The following is a 27,508-nucleotide window of genomic DNA, read 5'->3' as shown; positions in this document are numbered from 1 at the left end:
AAGCATTTACTCTGATAAGCCTCAAAATCATACATTTTTTTGGTTGGTAACAGTTCTAGTCATATACAGTAACTTGAATACAAACCTTTTCGAGCAGAAAGAAAAACAAGTCCATGACTAAAGCACTTTGTCTACTTTCAGTAGAAAGGTAAACATGTAACTGCAAGAGACATCCTTTCTCACACACACAACACTGTCTGAAGATCTGATCAAATACAGCTCTAGAAATAAAATAAAAAGTCTTTCCTCCTGATAACACCATCATTACAGACTGGCACTGAGAAACACAGAACAATGCAGTTTAACTGGACGACAGCCAGATCTTATCAGAGTGACTTGATGACACCAACAGTTGAAAAAGAGCCAGTTTTTATAATGAAACAAAGACTTGTGAGTCAGCAAGACATGTTCCTCCTCAATTACAGAGAGTGAATGCCTCTTCTCATGCAGCACTTTGCTGTGTGAAGCATATTTTCTGCAGCACAGTGGGAGGTAATACGTTCCAGAGTTTATCTGTGGTAAATATAAATGTGCCTTTAACCTCATGCTTCTCAACTATGCGTGAGATGTTTGTTTTACCCTGAAGTCTAAAAGAGCTGGTGTGAAACACTTCCGTTTCTCTATTCCACCTGAAGCTAAAAGGCTAAAATAAGGTACCCAAACTCTCTGAAGCAGAGAAACCTTCAAGGAAAAAGACTTTCAGACATCATTCAGAGGGCTATTCGTTCTTGTAACAAGAGTCATTTAAAGCTAAAACCTCATCCTGTTCAACATTGTTGGCCTATCCATAACTTCCACCACACATTTCTCAACACACATTCCTCAACTTTTTTGGCTTGATAAAGAAGGAAATGTTTTGTTTCAGCACATTGGGGATACAAATGAAATTTAGAGTTGTTCTGTCCCCATGTGTCCACCAAAAAGCAAAACATGAGCTTATGCTTCAATGGCATTTTGTAAAGTGAGACTTCATAGCTTAGAGTGAAAGATCTAACTATTCAAACAATTCTTAAGCACACATACACACCGTTGGTTTATGTACATAAACATGTTGCCATGTTTTATCTTTCACAAGGCCTGCAGCTATTCCCCTGAGATATTCCCCTCTCGATTCCAAAAAATAGGTATATTTCTTCCACTTTCCTAACCTCAAATGTTCAAATTAAAGGCAACCATGACGATGTAGCATCTTTTATTTATGACCACAAATCAACATGGATTATTTTAAGGAGAGATTTCATAGTCAATCTGCCTCACACCTAGTATTAGTCTATTGAAGGCACTATAGCTACAAGTGAACATTTGTTCTAAAGGAATGCAGAGTATGCAGGAGAGTTGGGGGATGGGAGGGGGACAGCAGCCCGGCTGTGTGTGGAGGAGTCCTTTTCATCCCGATTAAAACCATTAACCGAGCTGTCTTCTGCAAGGAAATGCAGACTCAAACAAAAATTTCAGAATTCAGGGAAAATCCTGACTTGTATATTGCATATTCATTTCATTCTATTGGCCCTGAAAAGTTGTACCATTTCTATGAAATTCTTTTAACGGTGAAAATCAAAGGAATTTAAGCCAAGCTGTGTATAACTTGAGTTAAAAGCAAAATAAATATTCCAGCAGAAGATAGTTTGACTTTGTTGTCAGACTAATCCACTGCACCATAATATGATTGTGTTTTTTAAAAGTGGACATTTATGGGGACGGGAAATTGTTTAGGGTTCATTTTGTGACAACAAGCTGAGCACTACTGGTTTCAGTCCTGCTGTTTTCAGTGTTTTTCTGAAGTTTGTGGAAGATGGTTCCTAACCCTGAAAAACTTCATATTTTTTTTAATTAAAAAAAATTGAACTCACATAATTTTGGACAATTACTATCACTATATCTGTGTACACAAAGAGAGCTGATATCAAATAAACAACACATGAAAAGCTCCAACTTGCTAAAGAAGCCTACTATAACCATTAGATTTGGGAGACGTCATTTGGTTAAAGGTTTGGGTGTTTAGCTAGGCCTTATAATGGTAAGGAAACCCTGACTGTTTCCCACTTCCTTTCAAAACAATAATGATGAATTATGCTTGACTACCTGGCAGGTAAGCAACTTATTTACAATTTTGGGTCATTTCAAGTCAAACATTAAGGTTAAATGATCAAATGCAATATTGCGTTTGATGCAGAGCAGTGCGAGGTTAAAGTTGGGGATGGGGACAGCAGTCACCTACTTAGTCAAAACTCATGCAGCCTCACATTCCTTACTAGGGTTACATTCTTTGACAGCCTGACTATTGTTGGGCAACAATTCTTGCAAGCGCTGTGACAAAGAGGTAAGTTATGAGAGAAAGTGTAAACCTACCCCACAATCTGACCCTGGGGAATCTATAGGTGTGAAGCTGTAGGTGTGAGTGTCGTGGGTCGAGTTGACTCAAGCTTACGGTCACAGATGGAGTTCCCATGTGGGTTTATGACAACTGAACATGCTGCGTGCATATGCCTCCCAGCTAATGACTGGCGGGTGCCCTGAGAGTAAAAATAAACACCTACAAAGTATTCTCTGCATAAGGAGCTGAATCAAACCTGCCTCTCGGCAATGAGAATACCAACCTGTCAGTTCACAACATGGCGCATGCCTTTCATGAAGAAAAAAATAAAAAAGCATTGTGTCAGTTTCACACAGTACTCCAGTGACAGATATATGAAAAGAATAACACGAGGGGTGGCATGTGCCTTGTTAACCTCCTCCCTGCTTCCTCCACGACCTTCCTCCACATGGAGACCTGTTGTTGATGTCAGGCTGTTTATCTTTTCAAAGAAAAAGCTAAAACATGCTGATAATCACACAAGAGTAACACATAGGGCAGAGACGTAGCAAAGTGTAACACTGCCTTTACTCATTTTAGAAATATTTCTTTTAAGAAATACAGTTTAAAATCACACAGCTGAAAAATATTGTGAAAAATACTGCTTATTCATGAACATTAAACAAAAATTCTAAAATTAAATCTGACTGTTATTGCTAAACATTTGATATTTCTACTTAAATATAATTGAACCAATAGGAAGCATATGTTGTCTGTGATGGATAATACCCTAATACTGAGGTATCATAATAGATATTGCTTTAAACTCCCAACATAGAGGGCCGATGAAATAAATTAATGTTCATCAAATGTGCTTTAACTAAAATAGAGACACAGCCTGATTTAAATCAGTAGAAAGCAGACCATTAACTGATCCTTTTTCCAGAATGTTTAACCTCCCTGCCTCCTTATACAAAAAGTCATTACTCCAATCCAATTATGGATGTCAGCACTTAAACATAATAAATGAGATGTAGAAATAGTGCAATAGCCTAAGATTATCAAATCCCTATAATGTAGAAATCCATCAAATACCATAGACCAAAAAAAAAGATATACTTTTCTTATAAAAAGCTTAATGACAAATACTGTCTGTTGCAAAGCAGAACTGGCATACCACAACAGCATGTCAACAATGATTCAACATCTGAACTGAAAGCATCCAGTTGTTATCACCAGCTCACCAAGCGTCGCCAACACAAGGTAACGTAAACATTGATGTTAGCGAATTCAATGTAGCCTACCATCGCTAGTTAGAACCGATGGTATTTGTAGAAGCTGTAGCCTGATGTCGGTCTGACTAGATATCATGTTAAGATTTGGATACTAATTTGTGTTGAATTGCAAGAGAGTAATAGGCTACAACAAATAACTCCTTTCCACACACACTCTCATCTTGTCTCTCTCACTCTCACTCATGCGCACATGCACACACAAACAAACACACAGCCTTACTCCCGGTGTTAGGAATAGCTGGAATAAATATCTGTGTGTTTTTTTCAGGAATAAAAGTCATTTGCTTGGTCTATTTAACACGCCTGTCATTTTCGTTATGCATTATCTGGTATTGTTGTTTAATAATGCAAAATAATTTTTTATTAGATTACTCGATTAATCGAATGGATAATCGGTAGAATACTCGATTCTAAAAATATTCGATAGCTGTGGCCCTAATCTAAATGATGACATATGTCTCGTTTCCATGCTTGTTAGCTTTGCAATCATTTTGCTGCTTAATTTGGGTTTGTTGCTATTGGCAGACAGTGTATTTCTAATACTAAAAGGATTTTAATGGTGACCATCTTCCACCACTCTGTTACCAATAACTAATGAAAATTACTCAATGTTTGCTTCTGACTGGATAGAGAACCCCACTATAATAGGAGCATCTTGCATGAGTTGTTCCACCATACCGCTTGTGTCACTTTCTCAGAGAAAAGAAAATAGAATAGAAAAATAAACCACTAATCCGAAATGGGGAATAGCTGAATGACATTATAGGGTCATATGGTATGATTTCACACCCACCTGCTAAATAAGAGCCGTTGTGAACTGGGAGGCAAATATCCCAAATGTTTTTGGGATGGCTCAGAGCAACACTCAGCATGATGCAAACCAAGGCTCACTCACAGAGGCCTCACTCCTCCAGCCAGAGGAATGGCTAAACAACTCACTCCCACTGCCAGACCTGCAGTTGGACCCCAGTATGTGTGAGGGATAGTTTGTGTGTAGGTATGTGTGTTTTTGCAGAACAGTAGGAGTAGTAGTAGTTGCAAAAGTGGCAGCCTCACATTATTCATTCTATAAAGACAAATGCCGTGAAACAAGCAAAATAAGAGGTCTGCTCACAAAGGAAATACAGAATATATTGCTATTATACAACAAATACACAAAATGTAGAGATCTTGATGTGTTAAACTGGACAAACCAAGTAATTTCAAATTGTTACTTTGGGCTCTGGGTACTTGCAATCCTGAATTTTCATATTTTTTGACAATTAATCAAGCAAATGTTTAATTAATCCAAAAAACAAATAAACTGATCAGAAAAAAAATCATATTTAGCATATAGTAAGCTACTGTGTTCATGTAAAGCCTATTGAAAACGCTACATGAGTGTTTGTGTGGGTTGACAGTTTGTATGTGTCTGCAAACAAGAGCAAAGACACCAAAACCAAATGCGAAAAACCGAAAGACAGTACATAACCTGTGCCTGCCATGCTTGTGTGTGTGTAGTGGTGTGTGGGTGTGCAAAGTTATTAACACTCAACACTGCAAGTGCTCCAACACGTTAGCAGTGAGGCTGTTATGACACTATAAACTGACACTCCACAGGTGGTTCTGGGTGTCTAATGATGGCTAACTCTTGGCTATAGTTATTTATCTATACCATTAAAACAGCACACAGAGCCTCCTGGACATTTAATCCCAAACACTTGGGTGATGGCACAGAAGGCATTAAAGCAGAACAGGGTCTGCGTGTGATATACAGTCCCACCTATGAGTCAAAGAAATGTGCTCACTGTTTAAAGAGCTGTAGGTGTGTTTACATAAGTAATTGCGATTCTTGTGGACAAATGGACAAACAAAGACGACATGACACATCGTCAATACAATCCCAATGTATCTACAGTGGAATTTGCTGTCAGAGAACTTTAGTTATCTATAGCAAAGCATCACTGGTAAACATCAGGTTTTAACGTCTATAACTCAATATGAAGAGCAAGGGGTTCCTTTCTAGTCAAATCATCTGCAATTACACAATGAGAAATCTTTCACAGAGGAGAAAGAGACATGTTCTCTGTAGACGGTAGCCTTTTCAGACTAGAATGCAATGAATGCAGCTAAGTCGAAAACCTTACTTGTTCTTATGAAGCTGTGGATGTTGCTTTTTCAATCACCTGGGGGTTTGTCAAAAGTATCTGGGGGAAGTTCAAGAAATTGCAACTTTCGTAGAAGTGGGAGTCCGGAAAGCGTCAGACACCATCGGAATATGACACATTGATTGCACTGAACACAACACTGATTGTGCCGGACAAGTATCCGAAGATTGAGTTTCTTTCTTCAACTATGTCATTTTACGATCTTCCACTCCACTGACCTCCACAGCTCCTGCACAAACACCTCCACATTCCAGCACCCCTTGAACTCACCATTACACTGGAAAGCCTCCTTGAGGTTGAGCAACACGTCAGCGAACCACCGGACATCATTCACCAGCTGCATCACATACTCCGGGTCCACTCCCGGTGCCCCCACCAGGTGAGACGTCAGCCCCATGCTGCTTAGAGGATTGGAGTTCCTGGAACTTCGGCCCATATCCCAAGTCTTTGTTGATCCGGCCGACAGAGATCCTGTGTGGTGCTTGGAGAGGTGTCGTGGCAGACCCTGGGTGTGCTTGGTCCCACCGCCACCACTGCTGCTGCTCTTCCGTAGCATCCCAGCAGCCACTCCAGCTGCCACCCTTTACAGGGGGTACAGCAGGCCGGCTAGCCCCTGAACTCACCAAGCTGCCCTGTTCCCTGGATGGCTGAAAGGAGAAAGATGGGTGAAGATGATGATGTGTGTGGTCTCCTTTTCAAACCCATTACTCTACTTCAAAGTTGTAACTGAACTGTTAAAGACCTGTTACACATATATAACAAATACTTGGGATCCAAAGCGTAAACTCTAAAGTCAAATTAACAGTACATCACTTTATCCTGGAAATACACAACACAAAATTAGTAAAGGGACGTTGGGATATTTAAGTGTTTCACTTGATTGTTATACTGAAACATATCAGAATTGTTATTTTGTGAATATTGTTGGTCCCTAAAAATATTGCGACACATTTAATTAGACGTTTAATGCATGTCCATGCACATATGCACCCATATCCCAATAACGCAAACTCATTCTGAGCAGTGTGATCACCTCACCATTACTGCAGATGTTCTTCTGTCTTTTGAGTGATATTTTCACCGAAACTAGATGTTTTTTGACACTGTGCTTTGAGCTCACAGCATATATTTTATGGTCCTTTTTGTCTCCCACAAAAGTCCTTGAATGTCTCGAAATGTTTAACTTTTTGTGCCACAATTGATATTACTGTGAATTTTTGACGTCAACGTTTTTGACGTTAATGTCACCTTCGATGGGTGTTCGCTAGCTTGTTTGTAAAATAACGACATCTGCCAATACACATAAAAGCACTCCCACACATTCATATAAACACTTTTTAAGAGAAAAACACGGGAGGTAATAACAAAAATGCCAACAACACCGAAAACATCACGGCTTCAACACTTTTTTTTCCGGGCAGTTTACAATGAAAAGTGATGCTGCTGCTGTTGCTGTTGCTGCTGCTGCCGGTAAAAAGGAAAAAAAAAAAAAAAAAGTCGACCCGGGTCATTAAACTGCTTTGCTGGCAAAGCCAAAAAACCCTACTTTAAACTTACCTGCTCGGCAGTCTAAAGACATAATGGCCACGATATCCAAGCAAAACTTTGCTCAATGTAGCCTGGAAAAACCCAAGAGCATTTCCGTTAGAGAAACAAAACTCCAGCAACGGCAGAGAGTCGACTCATCCGCTTTGAGTCACTGTACATCGAAACGTTGCTCACTATCAGCAGCTCTCAGGTCAATCGTAATTTACTAGTCGGTTTGTCACATGACGGCGCCGGCGCGCTCCGATTGGCCAGATCCACCCAGCGGAACGGAACCTATGATGCCTTCAGACGTCGTCGGACGTTTAGGTTAACCGTTTGAACTGCAGATGCTTTACATTAATTTGTCGAGAGAATGAGATTCATTTTTATCAAGCACATTTTAAACTTACTTCGAAGAAATTATTTCTGTCATTTTAACTTACTGCCTCGCCTGAAAACCTTGCAACCCTTAAGATGCCAGTTGTGACATTATCGTCCCATGTTAATAGAAACTGAAATGTTCGATTACCCCTGAATGTGCTATAATATGTAGCTTTTTTTCATTGAACCATTGAAAACACACAAAACATACCTTGTAAACAATAATCAACGAAGATGAGGATGAGGTAAAACAAAATAAAATAAAATAAAATAAATAAAACAAAATAGAATACGGTGATTTATATATAATGAATATAAACAACAATAATAAGGAGAAATATCCACACCTATTTTTTTTTTGCAGTCTTGCTAGAGTTCTTTTTTTGTTTTCATTGTATCTGTCCAAAATCTTATGGCACACAGAAAAGAAAACTTTTGTTCCAAGGTGTTCTCATTCTCATTGCAGAAGGTACATGGTTCCACTTCAAATTCAAACCATTTTTTAAGAAGTTAAAAAAGTTTGTTTGTTTAACTTTTTGGGAAACAGGCCATTTCATAAATTTGGACTGTGCTCTTTTAATCAGAATGTTAACCTAACATTTGGATTGTTGGATGGACGTTTTAAACGACACAATAGCAGTGGCTCACAGGTAAAAAGCCTACGTCCGTAACATTTGTTGTGACAAACGTGCCACACCTTACGCGTGTTGTAAAATAAAGTATTGCTTAATCATGCCATTTTTTCTTTTTACACTTGGTTTATTATTCTTTGTTTCAGTGGTGAAATTATTTGAGAAAAAGCTAAGAGCATTGAAAGATATGCTAAGGACTCATTTCTTTCTTTTCCTGTTCTTTATTATTATTCTAGAAGTGATTATAGTGATAGTAGTTATAGTATGCTCATAGTATTAGAAGTTGTATCATTTTGACACATTCATTGTATAATTTTGGTTTGTTTAAACTGGGCAGATGGATTCATAGAGTGCATTTTTTCGGTTCCTGTTTTGCGATAGGTAAATCAGGATGTTTTCGAAGCATAGACGTTGAGTATTTCTAACAATTTTAGACCTCATATCAGCGCCAAACGACAAGAAAAACTGAAAAGAAAAGATGAGAGCATGACTGAAGGAATAAGTGACAATGTAATATATCGTTTAGATATGAAATGAAAGCTTGAATACATTTTAATACATTTTTGTTAGATTTGTCTGTGTCCAGGCTGGGAAAATGAATGCTCAGCCCTCATTATTCTGTCTCATTGCCAGTTTTGATCAATGGGTATTGTCTGAGGCAAATAAAATAATAAATCAAACCAAACTAGTGACGCCACTGCTGCCATCTAGTGTACATATGTAACAATAGAACATTTACAGTATGTCACAGAAAATGGTTTAGGGATGTTATTTGATACAGAACAAAAACAATCTTGTTGGTCTTTCTAAAAGGCATGATTTAGGATTTAACCAGCTTTTTGTATTAACAACTACTGCAGGCATAACCAAACTATCAACTTTCTTTATGGATTTATCAAATGAGACCTGTGTTTTGTTTTAAGTCGATGTCATTTATCAGATGTGAGCTGAAAAAAAGAAGAAGAAAAGAATCCCATTTACATGGTTAATCAGTGTTTGTCTTTATTTTAATATACAAAAAGATGGATGTATTCTCATCTACTTTATATTTCTAAGCATTTCAACTCACAGATAAAATTACCATTCGTACTGTTTTAGTGAAACCAACCGACACACCCACTGCACACATACAGGCACACTTTCTTTCTTCACATAAACAGGGAAGGTCACACGATTCAGTCAAGCATCCATTCACACTACAAGAACTGAACAATATGTTGACTGTAAATAAAAAAAAAAAAAAAAGGATTTTGCTTTCACAGGATTCACACATGAAAAGGAAGAAACCCTTTACATTTGTCAAGTAAATATATACACGATAATTGATATTTTTTTCTTTTTTTTTTTTGAAGATGAGACTGACTCCATGTTAGTGTTACTAACGAGGTACTGCATGAGGTAACTGGTTTTTTCTGTTCAGAAGAGCTGGGTGTAAGACAGCATTTGGAGGTAAACGACCGATCACGACAGATTTTTCTTCCTTTCGTGATCGTCGTTTTTCTGGCACAATACGTGAAAGCACCTGGGTCACGTTCAGCTCACGCATACACTGCATTTTGTCTGTTTCTTCCATCGGGAGGCTTTAACATGTGTCCCCATCAGAACATGATCCAGGTGTGATGAGATGGACTTTTTTTGATCCGCAGAGGAAAACTGCTAAGTCACAGCAGAGTTTAATTACATAAACTATGATATTCAAGTGACTATTGCTGTGTAATAAATATTGCTGGACCCTCAGACCACGCACATGCCATCGTTTACATGAATCGTAATGGGGCTGCACTATCAATCAATCGTGTGGTTACAGACACATAGATGATTTCCAAAACACTAAAAACATTGTTCTGTAGTGATTGATGTTTTTTTTTTTTCCTCTCCCCCCCAACATGTTCTTTACCAAAAAACTGCACAGGAGCAAGCGTAACAGACCACTGTTAAAATCACCATCTTTTCCACAGCACTGATCAAAGCACAACAGATGAGCCTGTGTGTCGTCCAACGTGGCTAAACTATCACTGAACAAGTCCGACTATCACATCAGCAGGTTAATATTGAGGTAATACTGTTCAAACGGGCAAACCCAGCAAGTTGCCAATCACAGAAGCCGCCAGCAAACCATCAAGGATTCTATTTTTTTTTTTTTTTTCTTTAAACGTGTTTTTGATGATAATCACACTAAACTATCTAATGTAAGTGCTACCTACACAGCTTCTGATCCAGAGCAACTGATACCATTATTATAGAAATCAGTAACACAACCACCAATCTGGTAAAATCTGAAAGAAAAAAAAATATATATATATATATATATATATATATAGATATATATATATATATATATATATATATATATATATATATATATATATATATATATATATATATATATATATATATATATATATATATATATATATACATATATATATATATATATATATATATATATATATATATATATATATATATATACATACACACACACACACATTTAAAAAATCACAGGGCTAGTTGTCAAAATGACTTTTAAATATGTAGGGGTGGAACTGAGATATCCCTTTCCATTTCTGTGAAATGAGAACGTTAATGCCCTGATTTTTTTTTTTTTTTAAATCAGATCAGTGTTCGGCAACTGTGTGTACAGGTCTATTTACAAGAATCTGCCTCTCTTCTTTTAGATTTATACAGCATTAACACCGTGACAACTGGTCAGGCTCTTTAAAAAAAAAAAAAAGGTAAAAGAAAGAAAAAGAAAAATCTCCACAGACAAAGAGGCCCAACCGGCAATAAAATATCTCCACTACTAAAAAACACAATAAAATACATAACACAACTTGATATACATGTAGAAAAAGCCTGAGGTACTTGTCAGAATATCTGAGGTCAGTCTGGAGGAGTAAGCAGCTGAGGACTTACCCAGTCAAAAAAAAAAAAAAAAAAAAAAACACACACAAAAAACAGAATATTAGCCTCACATAATATCATTAGCGTTATATTAACAAAGAATACATGTACATCTACAAATCCTTGAGTATCCTGGAATAGTCACAGCAGCATAACGGACATTCAATGTATGGTATTCATGTTATGGTACAACTATGGCATTGCATTTGAGACAAAGGCAACCATTTGAGCTCTCCTTGCATGATGTACAGTGACTGAGGTATCTGGGGACTGGTGTCCAACTGAGTCTATTGAACAAACACCCATGAAAATTAAAAACAGACATGTTGCTTACTCAAGTATGGCCCTCGCAAGGATAAAACCCCATCTATCTGTCCATAGTTCTTACTTTAAAAACGCACTCTCTATACATCTTCACATCATTTAGTCTCCGCACACAGGCACACATACACACACGCAGACAGTTAAAATCAAGAATGTGTAACATTGCAACTCCAGGCAGCATCCGTCAATGCCCCTGGCACTGGCAAAGGAGTAACTCTGAATTCCTACAATTAAAAAACAAAACAAATCCAGGAATATGTCCATGGTAGCTAGCTGGATAGCTTGGCTCTCAACTTAGAGAAAATGTTCCAAAGAAGCCTACTGGATACCTGAGAGGTAGTTCCCCGGGGACAAGACGCTTGTCCCGAAATCTTCAAAAATGTCCAATACAACTGCTCAGCGCTCCCACCTCAGCTCCTCCCCTGCGTTAGAACAGGTGTGCTCTGATTTTTTTGATCTTTTTTCTTTTTTCTAATCCCATTCAGAGGCATTCACAGGTTTAAAATAAGGGAGCACACTCGAGTTTAAAAATCGAGACGCTTCGACCCCTGAGGAAGATGAATATATTTTGTAATATATAACAGTCTCAAAACGGTTCCTCCGAGGTGTGCAGCACGTCGTCCGAGGTTTGGAGCAAAGGTTCATTTCATTTGGCCGCAGACGATCATGACCAAGACAGGAAAAAAAGACAGAGATCACAACTTATGAGGTAATAAAAATAGACTAACACAAAAGAAAATACATGAGGTAATGACGACATTTAAGATTTGACACATGGGTGTTTATCAGATGTGCCCTTCGCATAACTTATTACTACAGCAGATGGATGTGTTAGTAAGATTCGACATTAAAACATTAAAATGAAAAAAAAAGAAAAAGAAATACCAGTATTGGGATAAAATAGCAGCTGCATTCACGTTGCTAGTTGTTGTTTTTTTATGCTTTTAAATATTCACGGAGATCCGCTGAGTTTGGATTTGAAAAAATAAAAAGTCAGGAGCTCAGGTGATGGATGGTTGTCGCCCTGTTCAGGTGCTGGACTCTTTGGGAGGTAGGTCCTCGTTGGTGAGAGACGTCACAATGGAGACAGGGCTGTCTGAGGTAGTGCTGCTGATCGTCCTGGCGATCTGGCCGATGCGCTCCTCGACGCAGCCGGCTGACAATCGCGCCTCTGCGTCATGGTCCCAGCATTCTTCGATGGTTTCGCACATCTGGCTCAGACCCTGTAGCAACGAACCAGAAGATCGTCAGGCTGTGGTTCAATTTTCCTTCTTTAATAAATAGGGCAGTTCTATTTGTGCACAAGTTTCAAACCTGCACAGCTTTTTAAGAGTCAGATTTAAGCACGTTTCAAGAACTTTCAAAGTACCTAAATCCAAAACTTGAAGCCTTTATCATTACATCTAAATTGAAACCATAAATGCAATTGCAAAAAAAAGTTTACAGAATTCTTTTACTCAGCAATAGATCTATGTTCTTACTTTCTTCATTTTAGATCTATGTTCTTACTTTCTTCATTTTACCATCATATTAAATTTGATTTCATGTTTCGATCATCAATCATTTTATTCTCAAAATCAATTTCATAGGCCAGAAATCTCTCACTTTTTCCGCGACCTAAATACTATAAACATTACTGACGAGAAGTTTCAGGACCAATTCAGAGAAATATGAAGTCAGCTGACTGAGCTGCTTTAACGGGAAAAAAGGATGCATGACATCCTGCTATTGCTGTTGAAACTGCAGGAGCCATTTTTCCACCGTTACTCACAGGATGTTTGAGCCAGCAGTCCTTGATGGCTGGACGCATCTTCTTGTGCACGACCACATCCTGCAGATCCTCCAGGGAGGGATGCTGGCCTATTTCATCCTCGAACGGCAGCATATACTCGCCAACCGTACCTGTAGAGGGGCAGAAAGGCCACAGGATGGAAAGCATTACAAGGATATCATGTCAAGTAAAGAGTACAGCGTTTGAATCTTGAATCATCTCAAACTATCGCTCTCTCTTTAAAGACGCAACACATTTTAAAACTGAATCAGATGGCTTTCCCAGACAAAATAAAGCATAGCTCTATGAGGTCAGCCTGCAGCACGGCAACCTTTCACCTGTGGGTGAAGCAGCGTTCCAGCACCGTTAAACTCACCGTCGGCCTCTGTGCAGCGAGACACCAGCTCCCACAGCACCAAGCCCATAGCATACATGTCTATCCTCAGGAAGGAGTCTCGCTGGAAGTTGATGGCTCCCTCGAGCACTTCTGGAGCCATGTAACGCCTCGTACCCACCTAGAATGACAATAGATTGTAAACATGAGTATGTGCATGAAGGGTGTGTCAACAACCGCAAAAATATGGAGCCCATATTCCAAGATTTCCATATTGTTTCTTACACAATTTGAAACTTTCTACATGATGGATAGAAGGTAACTATTAAGAATAAAGCAGTTTAAGCAAAGCAAAACAATGCTTTCTGATCCTGATTTGCAGATAGAAGCAGTACTTTTGAAGCTTTTTTTTCATGGTGAATTTCTACCAACATCTCTTAATTCAATGTCAAATCCTACAATAGGAAAACACACTGCATGTGCCTTAGTATTGACTCTAACTGAAAATATTCTAAAAAGGTTGTGACTTAAAATAAAGAGGGTTGGTTTGAAAAACCTTTTTTGTAAAAAAGAACTTTGGCATCCCACTGAACTAAAATTGCACCCCTGTAACATTGTTGTATTTGTTTAGAAATGTCTAAAAACAAATGATCAGAATCATCTTGAACCAGAGATATCGCCATTTCCCCCCCACACATTCCTGTCTCTTTTCAAGTCCTGGCCCCTACATTACCCACAATGCAACTTAGCCATGAGAGACATCACTGGAGGTAGTGTACCAGATAACAAGCAGCTTCGTCTGGGGCCACAAAAGGTTTTATACTACTTTTTTAAAAACATAATTAGTGAGATTCTCCTAAGCCTGTAAACATGTGTGTAAAATTGATGGAGATACCCATTAAAAAAAACGTTATTTAAGTGATTCCATACCTGGCCATGAGTATCTCCTGGAGGTTTTCCTGGCTCAAATCGCACAGCGAGCCCAAAGTCTCCAATGACTGCAGTTAAATCATCGCGTAGCATCACATTCTTACTCTTGAAGTCCCTGGGAGATTCATTTGAGGACAAATTCATTACAGAGATGTTTAGTCACACATATTAAGCCATAGACTTAAGGCAAAATTACTAAATCAGGCAGTCCTAATAAAAAGGCTTCATCTATCAAATGCAGTCAGTTGCCCCATTCACACAAAGAAGCCGCATTAATGCCACAGCGTTGGTTGGCCAATTCTCCACCGTTGGTCGTTCACACAGATCAAAACATCTCCGCCTTAAAGACATGTGTAATTCACACAAAAAGCCGGCGCTGCGGCTCCTGAAGAGGCGTGACAGTACATGTCATGAAGATGACATCTGTGTGTTTTCAAGGTGTTTCCCAGGTGTCCTCCTGTCAATCTAAACCCGCGGATAGTTTATAATCATATGGATGCTGTTATAATGTGTTGTGTTTGAAATCCTGACCCACCAAACATCCTGGAAAGTGACACAGTTATGTGTTTTCGCGCTAAATTACATAATTACATAATTGCCATCAGTAAACTGGAAGCTGTCTGACTCTGTCACTCACGGGGACGGACGGAGGCTGTTTTCCGGGGGAAAGTTCACTGAAGTCTCGGTCGGGAGGGCTGACCGTCGCAGAGATTTTTTTTCATAACAAATGGTGATGTTAAAGTTTTTTGCCGGTGACAGAAGCTGTTTTTCGAGCAGAAATGTGAGGAAGAGTTGGTATGACAGACAGGAAGATCGACGCTGCTCCACATATATCTGCAGTATTTTTTTCCTCATATAAAGGTGCCAAAGACAGTTACTACATTACTTTTGTTTGGTCATGTAATGTTGCTATGTGGGACATTTCTCTTTATTAAGTTGAGCGAGAGACCTGTGTAGTAATCAGACTGTCAGATCGACACACCCTCAATACATGCAGCTGGCTTATCCGTTCACACTGGTTCGATTCGCCAATAACGAGCCCCTGATACTACCTCCAAAGGCGTATCAGCACTGGGGTGAAATTTCACCCCTCGCTGCCTCCAAAAGATTCACACAGAGGCGGAGGTGGAGAATTGGCGCAGAAACCCCACATCCAAACCGCATCGTGAATGGGGCTAGTGATTTGAGGTTCAGGGTTTCTCTACCTGTGTGCAATGGTGGGTTTGGGCCCCTCTCCCTTGTAGCTGGGAATGTCCTCATGGAGGTAGGCCAAGCCGCGGGACATGGTCTCTGCTAAGTGACACAGCTCACTCCAGGTCACAGTGTTACCCTTCAGATGGTCTGTCAATGAGCCCTGCAGTGGCACATAAATGATTCAGGAGCAAAGGATTAATAGGTGCACAGGAATCTCATTCTACTATCAGCTGGAGTCCTGGGGAATAGCCAACCATAGCCTTGGAATAGATTGTTTTTAGCTGTGTGTTTCACTTCATTTGCCAGCAGAAAAATGTGGACCTGACAAATTGCCAGAGGAGTCTACATTCACATGGTATAGCTTAACACATCATTAAAAACGGTGACAAAAATGGAAACACATGGAACACGGAACAACAGATGACACGTGCACTAATGGCACTGAGACAATAACTGTAACTAAACACGCCTTTACCACTGCCATGATTAGAAGGTGCTACAAGGGCAAGCATTAAAGTCATTACACAAATGTAATGCCACATTTGTGCTTATGGTAATTATTGTTTAATCCTGTTAATACCTTTGTAGAGAACACCAGCGAACAGGATGTTCTGGTTGCCTCGAGGCGTTCAATCAAACTGTATTATTTCACCAACGCTTGCTGCCATTATTACTTTTACACTCCATGCTTAAAGAAATAAGCTATATAAATCTAAACAACAAAGTTCTATCACTCGGAGGTATACAGGGTGACTGCAGGACTGCCATAGGTAATAAAATCCTCTTTAATAAAAGCTATGATGCTCTTTTGTTGAGGTAAATAAAAGCCTCTGCCAATATTGGAAAATGTCCAGCAGTTCCAGTAAACACAAAAGCCTCTATACCTCACCATGAATTTGCTGTATATAGGGTGTGTGTGTGTGTGCGGAGGCGTGCATTCACCCTCTCATGAAACTCGGTGATGAGCCACAGCTCCGTCTCCAGGTTGCTCCCGTGCTTCTCTGCAGCGATGTAACGCAGGAGGTTTTCATGTCGCATCCCCGGAGTCAAGAAAATGTCCCGCTCGTTCTGCCACGACTGCTTATCCTACACACAGCACGGAGTCATATTTAGGTCTTGGTGATTCAAACATGCACTTATGGAAAAGAAAATTAAGTTCCTTGTTTATGTTACACAAAGCAGTTAGCCCCAGATAGTGCCTCTCACTTGAAAGTCAGCGCTGCAAAAAGTATATTACACCCTTTGAACTTCTTTGGAGTTCCGCTGCTTTGAAGGCATTTACAGAACCTTCAAGGACTGTTAACCATCTGAATGAATTAGAAAAAACACTCATCCGCTGCATGACAAAAAAGATCCTTGGTCTGTTTCCCAAGGTGCACATGAAGCGACTTCAAAAATCTTAGTTGTATTCGTATGTATTCGTCTTATATAGTTCTTTGTATCTACACACATTAAAATGTACACGCTAAGTTTTTCTACTCATCTCTACTTACTTTGTCTTTTTTGGCTGCTGTAACACCCAGATTTCACCTCTTGGATTAATCAAAGGACTATCTCATACTGTATCTAACTTTCCATTATATAATTTTTGCATACAAAATAGCATGTGAATTTCTTGCACGTGATTTCAAAAAGAAGCAATATGTAATGGCTACCTTTGCGTCAGGCTCCCTGATGTTGAAAATACAGTAGCACTGCAACGAGTAGTCAATAAATTGTTTTTCAAGCAAAAATGACAATCGTGTGTGTCTTTACATGCCTTTATGTTTCTAAACGTAGACTGGACAGCAGAAGCAATTTGAAGATGTCATTTTGGTTTTTGGGAAACTGATGGGCATTTTTTTTGGAAGACTTAATGTAAAACTAATTGACAGACTAATTGCTAATGAAAATCATCGGTATTTACAGCCCTACAGAACAATCAAAACTGGAGAAATGGGTTGAAATCTTTTTTTTAAATTATGCAATAGATGAGATATTTGTTCAACCAGATGGAAAGAAGAGTCTTTGAGGCCTTCAAAGTGCACAGGACTCAAATGTACACTAATGTTAATGCATGATAGGCACAAAGTGGAACAACAAAGCAGCATTCAAGAAAATACAAAATTACACAGGTTCCTCGAATTAACACTCCTGGCGTACCTGAACAGGGAAGACCTTTACTGCGACATATTCGCTCATCAACTGGGCTTTCCAAACACAACCAAAGCGCCCCCTAGCTTTGATTTCCAGCAGCTGCAGTGGTTTCAGACCCACATGGGGCGATGGAGGAGCTGGTCCAGGATCCTGAACAGACAAGTAAAACCAGTTGAAATTTCATTTCTACTGTATAACAGAAGAATAATTAGGATGAGCAGCAGTTGCCACCACGATTGATAAGCAGTACAGAAACCCCAAAAAAGACACCGATCTCTTGTGATCACCACTTTAAACGACAGAAGCATGGCCACTCTCACCTCGCTCAAGTCTACGTGGCCGTAGGGAGGTTTGCGGTGGCGATACATCCATAATGCCAGGACGAGGGCCAGGGACAGCACGCAGAGAGGCAGCAGGGAGTACACCAGCACATTGAGCAGGGAGGGCACTCTGGGTGGAGGCCGGATTTTCACTGTCAAAGGGAAACAGAATAATTAGCCAGCTTTCTGGCTTGTAGGTTATAGGTAGGTTTAATTTTTAAAATAAAAAAAAAAAGGTACTGAAGGCTGCAATTCCACATGAACAAAGAAATGACCTCAGTGTACTCTTTACATTCATTATAAAATACAAAATATTGTGAATGGTTAGCATATTAGCTACATTTAAAAAGGACAAAAAGAAAAAAGTCTTTAAAATGCACCTTCGATTTCATCATGTGAAATACACAATGTTCTTTTTTACTGCTACATGCAAGGCTAAGCTTCACTCCCACTAATCGGAGGGGAAAAGCAGAGACCTATTTTTTGCCTGTACTATATGTGGGATGCATTTGCTGCTCACCTCGGTTGCCACTGCCAATCATGTCAGGAAGGTGGGTGAATCGCTCATTGCAGTAGTTGCCCTCGCAGCAGCAGAAGAAGACCTGAGGGTTTTCCTCCATAGAGACACACTCTTGCCTGAAAACGGTAGATGACACACCTACGTTATTGTTTCAATAAACAAAATATGGAAACCGGATACATGTCAAACTTGTGATAGTCTACCTAGTCAACATAGTGTTTTGTGATCTAGACTCTTGTGTCTGACTGTTGTTTTTTCTCCCCACTGCTTCTGCTGTACATAAAACACTCTACAGACAAAGAAACATTTGTCCTGAATATTGTCAGGTTACTGTCTAAAATTCACGCTTCAACCCTTGGTGCTGGTTACTGGTAATGCTGTAACGGTTTGTATGTTCGTGCCTAGCCGTCATGGTACAGTGCACGAGGACTAAATGTTAACTGATGCACATGATGCATCACAAACATCCAGACACTAGGCTGTCACAATAACAGAATTTTAATTTTGATAAATAGTTTGAAAAAAACAATACTAAATACTTCTTTTGACATAAAGGCAAAAGAGGGAAAAGGCCCTACGCAGATTAACATAAGCTTTCTATTTATTTTGTTTCTTGCCCTGTTTTTACAGGTAGCGTGAAATAACATGAAACAAACAGTCATCGTGTTTTTTTTTTTTTTTTACCAGGTTCTGGTAAAAACATGTGTAGAACAGTCTGTTCTACAAAAGGTCAGGATAAATTCATGCCGATATATGCTACAGTACACACAAAGAGCAGATCTTGGAATAATCGTCAATAGTCCCCAGTTATTATCGAATAGGATTTTTGCTTAAAGGAGTCATCACCTGGTTTTTTACATATCCAGTCCCTCTTGGATCAATTCTTAAAACTTATTAGAAAAAAAAAAATTTTAAAAATAAAACATAGAGCTTGTTCTGACACTTTTTCATACCGCGACTTTCTCACGCGAGATTATGCGCGAGGTTTTGACCGGTCCGGATGTGCATTGTATTAATATGTAATGAGGCGCGCGTTGATTGGCCGCAGGAAGGACAGAGCCGGAATGGGGGGCGAGCCTGCATGCACGCACAGACTCCAAAACATAAACAGCCCCCTGTCATGGCGCACACACTAAATGACGAACCTTACGGAATTCAGGCATTTATGTACGAGCCAGAGTCGGAAACCGAACGGGAGAGTGAAGAGGCAGAGACGGTGGAAGAGACACGTTTACAGCGGGATGCCTCTGAATGGTAAATTCTTTTTTTTTTCCGTCTTACTTTTCACACTCGTGTTTTACATGTAAGACCTGAGTTTTAATGCTGGCGGTGACAATGTATGGCGTGAAAATGACAGAGAAATAAGCAGATTCGGCGTGCTCACTCAGAAAGTCTGGCTGAGGACGGCTGTGAGCCGATGCATATGCAAGTAGCCTCCTGTGGTAACGTCACCACAGGAGCAGAGTCAAAATCTCGTGCTTTAGGAACGCGCACTACTGTGCGCTATTCTTGTTTGGAAAAAGAGCCAAAGCGAAAAAAATAAGCCACTTTCAAACTCCAGCTTTTCAGGCAAGTTTCAACAGAGGTCCAACACCAATATGCATGATTTAACGAGAGAAATTTCCGGGTGATGACTCCTTTAAAATGCTCTTCCATACCATACAGTGTTGGTGCAGAAACAGTTTATATAAACTACACCTACACATTTCTAATAATGTAAATATCTGTATAGCTTTGGGTTGAAGACATGGTTGTGGGGTATTTTTTTATATTCATTTTTTTTGTTTTATGTAAAAGCTTTGGCGCTTTCAATACAATCGGATGAATACTCAACAATAAGTGTGGTTTTAAACGAAACGGAAATGGTAAGTATCAAAGGTTACAGGGAACATTTAGCCAATCACTGTTAGCTGAGAGAGTGTGTGATGGTGTTGCTCCACTGTCACATAATTCATTTAAATATGGGTGCATTAAATGTCTAAATAAAGCCTATGTGGAACTACTTGAAACCTTATTTTGTGTTACTCTGTTTGGATTATGATGATTTTTATTGTGATGATTCGATTTCGTAGAATAAAGAGATGCTTTTCAGTTTCATATCCTGTTGTGACTTGTTCCCTTTTAAGAAAGTGTTCAGTGTTCGTTCAGTGTGATACATAGTTATGTGAAATGTTCCTCATTTCTGTAATGAAAATAATATAAAGAACCTCAGGCCCCAGCGAGAGCATGAGGTCTGTCTTTGACACGTGCACTACTGTCAGTTCAGCTCATTCATGAGCTACTGGCTTGTGACATCATTACATCAGTATTGTAAGGCTGTGTAATAGGGCTGTACAATATGGTAAAAAAAAAGAAGTCATTATTCATTTTCACTGAAATAACTAATTATGAGTCTGAAGCAAACAAGCCTGTTTTCCTACAACGGGAGAACAAGATGCGTGGCACAGAGCCTCTCTGCAGTGCTACAGTACTTCATTATGTCCATCATGCTGTTTTGTCACACATTTTACCTTTATCAAATAATTGCAGCCTCTGTGATTTAGATACTGCCCATGGCTGTATTAATATTTCAATAATATTTTTGATTAACTGTGCCATCCTAATGTTGTCTATGCCTTAGAGCTGAAATTATGAAGAAATTACTTAATCCTCAGAATGAATCAAGCTGTTTTTAATGTCAGTTGAGTGAGTTTACAAGCAAACATGCTTAAATCTGCCAGTATAAGCTTCTTAAATAGGTTTTCTGCATTTTTTTGATTTGCATCGTTATTAATTTAATTTCTTTTGAGTTTATATCTGTGGTCACATGATCTGGGGGGACTTTTACTACAAGATCACTGCCCAACCCTCCTGCCTCTGTCATTTACTGAGGCTTACACCACCACAACGTGAATTCTGGAGAAGAACAGCTTTACTATACACTCCGAGCCCCTAATCTTTAAACCATAAAGGCATTAATCAGATAAAACAAGCTATTTCAATGTGTTATCTTGGGCTTTTTCCATATTTACAATATTTCCTTACATTTTATAGATAACTACAAAAATCTTAAGCAGATTCACTGGCAATGAAAATGATCACCATCCTCCAAGGAGGTTAGGTTTTCACCCGTGTCCGTTTGTTGATTGGCTGGTTTGACTACAGGATTTCACAAAAAGTGCAGATGGGATTTACGTGAAACTTGGATGGAGGATGGGCCCAGAATAGACACCAGTAACATTTGGTTCAGATTTGTATAAAAGAGACGGATCCAGGAATTTGTTCTGAGTTTCTTTAACATTGCGAGAATGGGGCATTCATTTGCATTTAGAAGTACTGACATGGTTGGTATCTATGAGTGAGTGCAATGATGCAGATCTTTGTGAAAATCTATTGTTCTTGCACAATACATCTGCATTGCTGGGTTGTCACAGATCTGGTGAACTCTGGTGAAATTATCATTAAGCAGCTATGGGTGGTTTACCAATCAAAGTGATACTGGACTATTGAGTTTAATACTAGACAGGTTGGATTACGTTAAAGAGGACTGTTTGGCCTTGACGAAGGTATGAGCTCTTGCTGCGTGCCATTCTAGTTTGACAATGAAAATATTTGCCATACCATCCTATTCCTAGCTTCACGTGGAGTAAGTCACTGTGTGTATGCAATGTAACTGAAGAGGTCTGTATGTTTGCTTGCTATCTTAATAGATATGTGTTGAGACTTTAATGGAGAAGTTGGTGATAAAATACTATAAATATCCTTTTTTAATTTTTTGCAATTGGACCTCAGCTGATCTGGTAATAGAGCCTCCATCTTTTCTCTTCATGCCATGGTCTGTCAAGCGTGGATGTGTTTAGCTCTAACTAAGGATTTCCAAATTGTTAAATCTGCTGATCCAACAAAATCAAATTGCTTGTGTTGTCCAAAAACAAAATATTTAAATGTGCAGGGATGTTATAAAGAGAATAACAGAGACTTCTTACATTTTTATTAAGGCTAAGACCCGCAACTATTTGTCATCTTTGCTTGTTCTTTCCCCAAATTTGTGTTGTCTTATCAGGGAATCGCTCTGTTTATTTCTGTCCCTGAAGCTGCTCCAGGACCCACAGTTTGAAGATGCACTGGACTACACTGTGAGTACTGATGCAGATATTTATGTTGTACCTGCTGCCAGTCACTTAAGGAAGCAAGCAGCCACCTAAAATATGAATGTGAATGCGCATCTAGCGAGGACCCCGCTCAGTGATCCGACCTGTCATAGCAGTTGAAGTCGTCCAGCCAGCAGCCTTTCTTCACCAGCTTGATGGTCCCTGAGGAGTTGAGCCAGGAGGCATAACAGTGCAGTCGCTTGTCCTTCTCCCCCTCACAGCGCTCGAAGCCGCTCTGGTTGGTCCTCTCTGTGCGCCAGTTATCATTGTAGTACACACACTCCCGGGTCTCCGCTTCGCCCAGACTGTACCCTGTGATGGACAGAAGGCCTCAGTCAGCTCACATCTTAATGAATTGAGAAAGTCAGCGGCGGAAGCGCGGACATATGGCGCAGGATCCGCTCTGTGCCACGAAGAAATATCTCCGAGCAGAGCCTCTATCATCACTCTGGCACACGGCCAAGTTTGGGAGCTCTCTGTAGTAAAAAGGGAGTTCCTCTGGGCTAAGAAAAACGCTGCTGAATAGTAGTTTGGCATAATCCCATTCACTAAAAGATCTTTTCAGAGAGTAACAACTAGAAAAGAAGGGAAAAAATGACGGAATTTAATTAGCTTTGGAAACAAAACAATGGTATGCCCCACTGTGGCGTGGAAACACACCACACACATACACCGGTGTGCTACTTGTACGCTATGTTGTATAGATAAGGACTCTTGTAGCTTGCTGGAGTGTGACACATCTGGACAGACAGATAAGACCTTCTTTAAAAGGGCCTTTACTGTCATTCAACAGGAAACGGTCCCCTCGAAACAAGGACGAAACGTAACAATAGCTGTCAGTCTCCCACTGTTGCACAATTCCCTAATAGAAAAGGGGGTTTTCATTCTTCCTGCGTGTGTGGACTCGAACATCGGGAAAAGCACTCGAGGCGAAACATGTAAGGCGTGTTTTCTGATGAACAGCGAGGACGATAACACGCCATCTGTGTCGTTCACAGTGTGGCCTGGACGTTCCATGCCTAATCTTTGTTCACAGAAAAAATAGTGCATGTCTCTTTAAATCCCTGCCTATAGGAGGCTGCCCATCCCCCAGTGTTACCCCCACAACCCATTCCCCACACACACACACACACAGAGGCAGGAACGCATCCACTTACACATACACTTAGTTGTTCAGCAGCATACAATGGATTTCATTATGGCATATAGGGATGCATGCAATGACCAAACATCATGCTCATTATTAAGGAAGGAAAGTAGTAAGGACAAAACACACACACACACACACACACACACACACACACACACAGCAGAGATGCTCAATGCTCCATTGAGCAGAGATGGCATTTCTGATATCTGTGGTCACATGATCCGGGAGGACTTTTACTACAAGATCACTGCCCCCCCCCCTCCCCCTCTGTCACTTACCGAGGCTTACACCACCACAACATGCATTCTGGAGGAGCACAGCTTTACTACACACTCCCGAGCCCCTAATCTATAAACCATAAAGGCATTAGCCAACAGCGCTATTTGGGCACCACAGCTGTGTGCTCAATGAAAATTTCATCACAGTTGGGAGGGGGGGTTCAAAAACACACCGTTGGGTGGTGGTGGTGGAGGTGGAAAGTGGTTATGATTGTTGTGAAGTCATAGTAAAAGGGCTGCCTAGCTATGGACACACACACAATACAACCTGCCATGTGAGTGGCTGCAAAACAAAAAAAAGAAAAACAGAAGCCAAACAAAAGAATAACGAGCCAAAAATTCACGTGGTTACAAAGTCCCAGGCTGTTGTTACACACAGCTGCTGTCTCTTCGCATACGGAAAAAAAAAAAAAAAACGCCACTGATTTATGGGAAAGCCGTCCAGAGAAAGTGTGTTTTCCAGAAGGCTCTTGTTCGGGGGGCTGTGACCACAAAACAAGAGTGCAGACCTGAGACGTAAGCCTCTAAGGTTTCAGGATGTTGGTGCAGCTGCTGCCTTCTATTCCTGCCACCGGGACGCAACAGTTTTTACATTTGAATTTATTTATTTAAAAAAAAAAGGAGGGGGGGGGTTCTCGGCGTGGAGGAAATAGGCTTAACGTCAATTTCTACGCACAAAACAAAAAATTTAAAAATAACATTAAAAAGTCGTCGGTCTTTCTTTGAAACTTGAAATAGAAGCCTTAGGTTACCAAAGTAAACCCCCCTCCTACAGCTGAACGGTAGTATCCACCTCCAAAGCAAAGTTTAAAATCAGCCAACAAACTCGTACGCAGACAAAAAAACGTGTCCGCCTCAGGATGGGGGGGGGGGAACTGTTGCAATAAAATTCTGAAAACCTACAATAGCGGGGTGCTTACCTGCGCACAAAGTTCCCAGAAGAAGTGAACAAGTGAACCATGAAAAAGACATGTTCCGCGTTAAATACAGCACAGAGGTTTCCCTTCGCTTTCCGTCGCGAACCTTCAAAAACTCGGCTCGTCCGAATACAACATCAGTCCGGGGGATCAAGACGACCACAGGCCTCCCCGGTCCCTCCGCAGCCTAACCACCACCACCACCGCAGCAGCAGCAGCAGCGCGTGTCAATAGCCGCGACGCTGCAACAATGTTGCAAGAAGAGACGACGAGGAGCTGATGAACTGCCCGCCACGCTGCTGCTAGTCCGTCCGTAGGTGCGGCATCTCGCGTCGGAAGTGGACCCCCCCCCAAAAAACAGGGCGAAAACGGGAGTCTTGCTAAAAAAAACAACAGCAACTAAACAACCACTCGAGACGGTCTCCTTTTCTTGCAAGTTATTCACTGGGATAGTAGCACCGCTGCATCGGGAGGTCGGTCGGGGTTTACATGCATGTTACTGATCTGTGTCCAAAATGGCTTCTAAATGGGGAATGGGCTGCAAACAGGGAAAACCCGGATGTGTAAACACAAAGAGGGGAATTCAGGCAGCCAGCGGAGTGACCTTAACGCGACACCGCGGATACGAACGCCTCGAATGGCTTTCTGCCCTCGGTGTTTTATGGCGTTATTTTAACCGTTAATAACAGACCCCGGCAGACGGAATGTGAGGTTTGCTGCTGGGAATTTTTTATTTTTTTATTTTTTTATTACACGATTGTGTTTGTCCCGCTTCCAGCTGATACAACACTTGCACTTTCTGTGGCCAGAGTTGGTATTTTACGGGCTACTTTTCGGTTCTCATATTTAGCCCGGAGTTTAGAAATGAGATTTTTCAGCTCGTGTGTGCTGTTTTCTTTTTATAAATAGAGAAATTAGAGCTTTTAAAAAATATAGATATAATGTACGTAATAAGAGCAGACACAGTCGACTGAGGTGAGCTACACACAGTCTGTATTTTAATTTTACTTCTAGTATATTACCACACTTAGCTTAAGAATATTAATCAGCTCCTAAGGTATTAAAGTAATACTATATCTTTTATTCAGTGCCAGTGCGGCCTGATAAATCTCTCACAGCCCCACAAATGTTAAATTCAGAGGGGTTTTTTGTCTTATCTGAATGATCTTTTATGCATAAGTGGGAGTGCTAAAAATAGCTGACCTAATTTGGAGTAAGAGGATACAATAAATGCTTTTTAAAAAATGTATTCCCTTCTAATTAGTCGTCCCACCCGTCAGACAGTCTTTAATACAAAATATATCCCGCACAGCAAAAACCAAGATAGAAACCAACACAATCATACTGCTCATCATGAATCACTGAGCATTTTTGTATTATTATTATTATTTTTATTATTATTATTATTATTAATATCCCAAAACAGGAAGTGTGGAACATGAATATTCCCCCAATTCTTTTTATAGTGTTTTCTAATGATAAGTGACAAATATCATGTGACATTGTAGATGTGTGCTATGGAGTGCTATGTAACCTTGGCTACTAGAGAGTTTATTATTATTATAAAATGTACAACAAGATGAAAAGGGCTTCACATGAAGGTGCACAGGAAACAGGCATCCACACAACATATTACAAAATACAGGCAACCGAGCACAAAGTAGATAATATTGCAGGTGCGTATAAGTATTTTGCAATGTTAGATTAATTATTTCACAACGTAGGAAATGGGGATGACTGAATAAAACAGAATAAACAAACTGGCCTTAAAGGACAACACAGTTTCATACTGCTTTACTTTGTTCAGATGTGCGGACCCTGCCACCATACTAGCTTCAAACTGACTTATTTTCTTCTGAGAACAGCATGTTTATTCGGTCTTGGAGAAAAACAAATTTTTTAAGTTTGTATCATTACCTCGTTGATATTGTAAATATCAAAATTCAGAGTTTTAATTTCTTCCCCAAGACTGCGCTGTGCTCCTTTAAAAAACAGAAGTGTTTGTGTCATAGGAGTGGTCAGCCTGCCTTCTCATCAGGTCTCCCAGCCAACCGCCAATAACTTTCACAAGTATTTCCTTCAAAAGTCATTTTCCTCTACCTAATTGAGAATGCTTCTCTTTTGTAATCCCCCTCCCACTAAAGAGGAAATGCTTACCTCCATTAGAGCAAGTAATCAAGGCTTATCTATGACGAAGAAAAAAAGATAGATCTATAATAATAAAATAGCATGTCTGCGTAGCATTTAAGACCAGCTCATTCAAAACTGAAGTCCATTGTGTGCAATAATAAATCCCATCATCAGGGAAAATCAGCAGTGACATTG

The 27,508-nt window shown here is 39.9% G+C and overlaps 2 protein-coding genes across 3 annotated transcripts in view; both read right to left on the bottom strand.

The window, feature by feature from the left end:
- The window catches only part of LOC115573003 (rho GTPase-activating protein 29-like), a 37,267-nt gene extending 29,801 nt beyond the window's left edge, over positions 1 to 7,466 (bottom strand). For both annotated transcript variants that reach the window (XM_030403564.1, XM_030403565.1), the window contains exons 1-2: positions 7,293 to 7,466; positions 6,006 to 6,382 (exon numbers count right to left, since the gene is read on the bottom strand). In XM_030403564.1, the coding sequence (XP_030259424.1) occupies positions 6,006 to 6,291 (286 nt within the window). In that variant the 5' untranslated portion in view covers positions 6,292 to 6,382; positions 7,293 to 7,466. The remainder of the gene's footprint in view (positions 1 to 6,005; positions 6,383 to 7,292) is intronic.
- A 3,333-nt stretch (positions 7,467 to 10,799) lies between these two features.
- LOC115573341 (activin receptor type-2B) lies at positions 10,800 to 25,856 on the bottom strand. Its single transcript, XM_030404082.1, has 11 exons — positions 25,187 to 25,856; positions 22,943 to 23,150; positions 18,709 to 18,824; positions 18,189 to 18,340; positions 17,875 to 18,018; positions 16,675 to 16,818; positions 15,744 to 15,892; positions 14,539 to 14,653; positions 13,651 to 13,789; positions 13,275 to 13,405; positions 10,800 to 12,726 (listed from the first exon to the last, which is right to left on the bottom strand). Exons 1-11 carry the CDS (start codon positions 25,236 to 25,238, stop codon positions 12,532 to 12,534), a joined length of 1,545 nt encoding a protein of 514 aa, XP_030259942.1. The 5' UTR covers positions 25,239 to 25,856; the 3' UTR covers positions 10,800 to 12,531.
- Positions 25,857 to 27,508: the final 1,652 nt, after the last annotated feature.

Source organism: Sparus aurata, chromosome 21, assembly GCF_900880675.1.
Source record: "Sparus aurata chromosome 21, fSpaAur1.1, whole genome shotgun sequence".
Classification (NCBI taxonomy): domain Eukaryota; kingdom Metazoa; phylum Chordata; class Actinopteri; order Spariformes; family Sparidae; genus Sparus; species Sparus aurata.
This window is presented reverse-complemented; position numbering and strand designations above follow the sequence as displayed.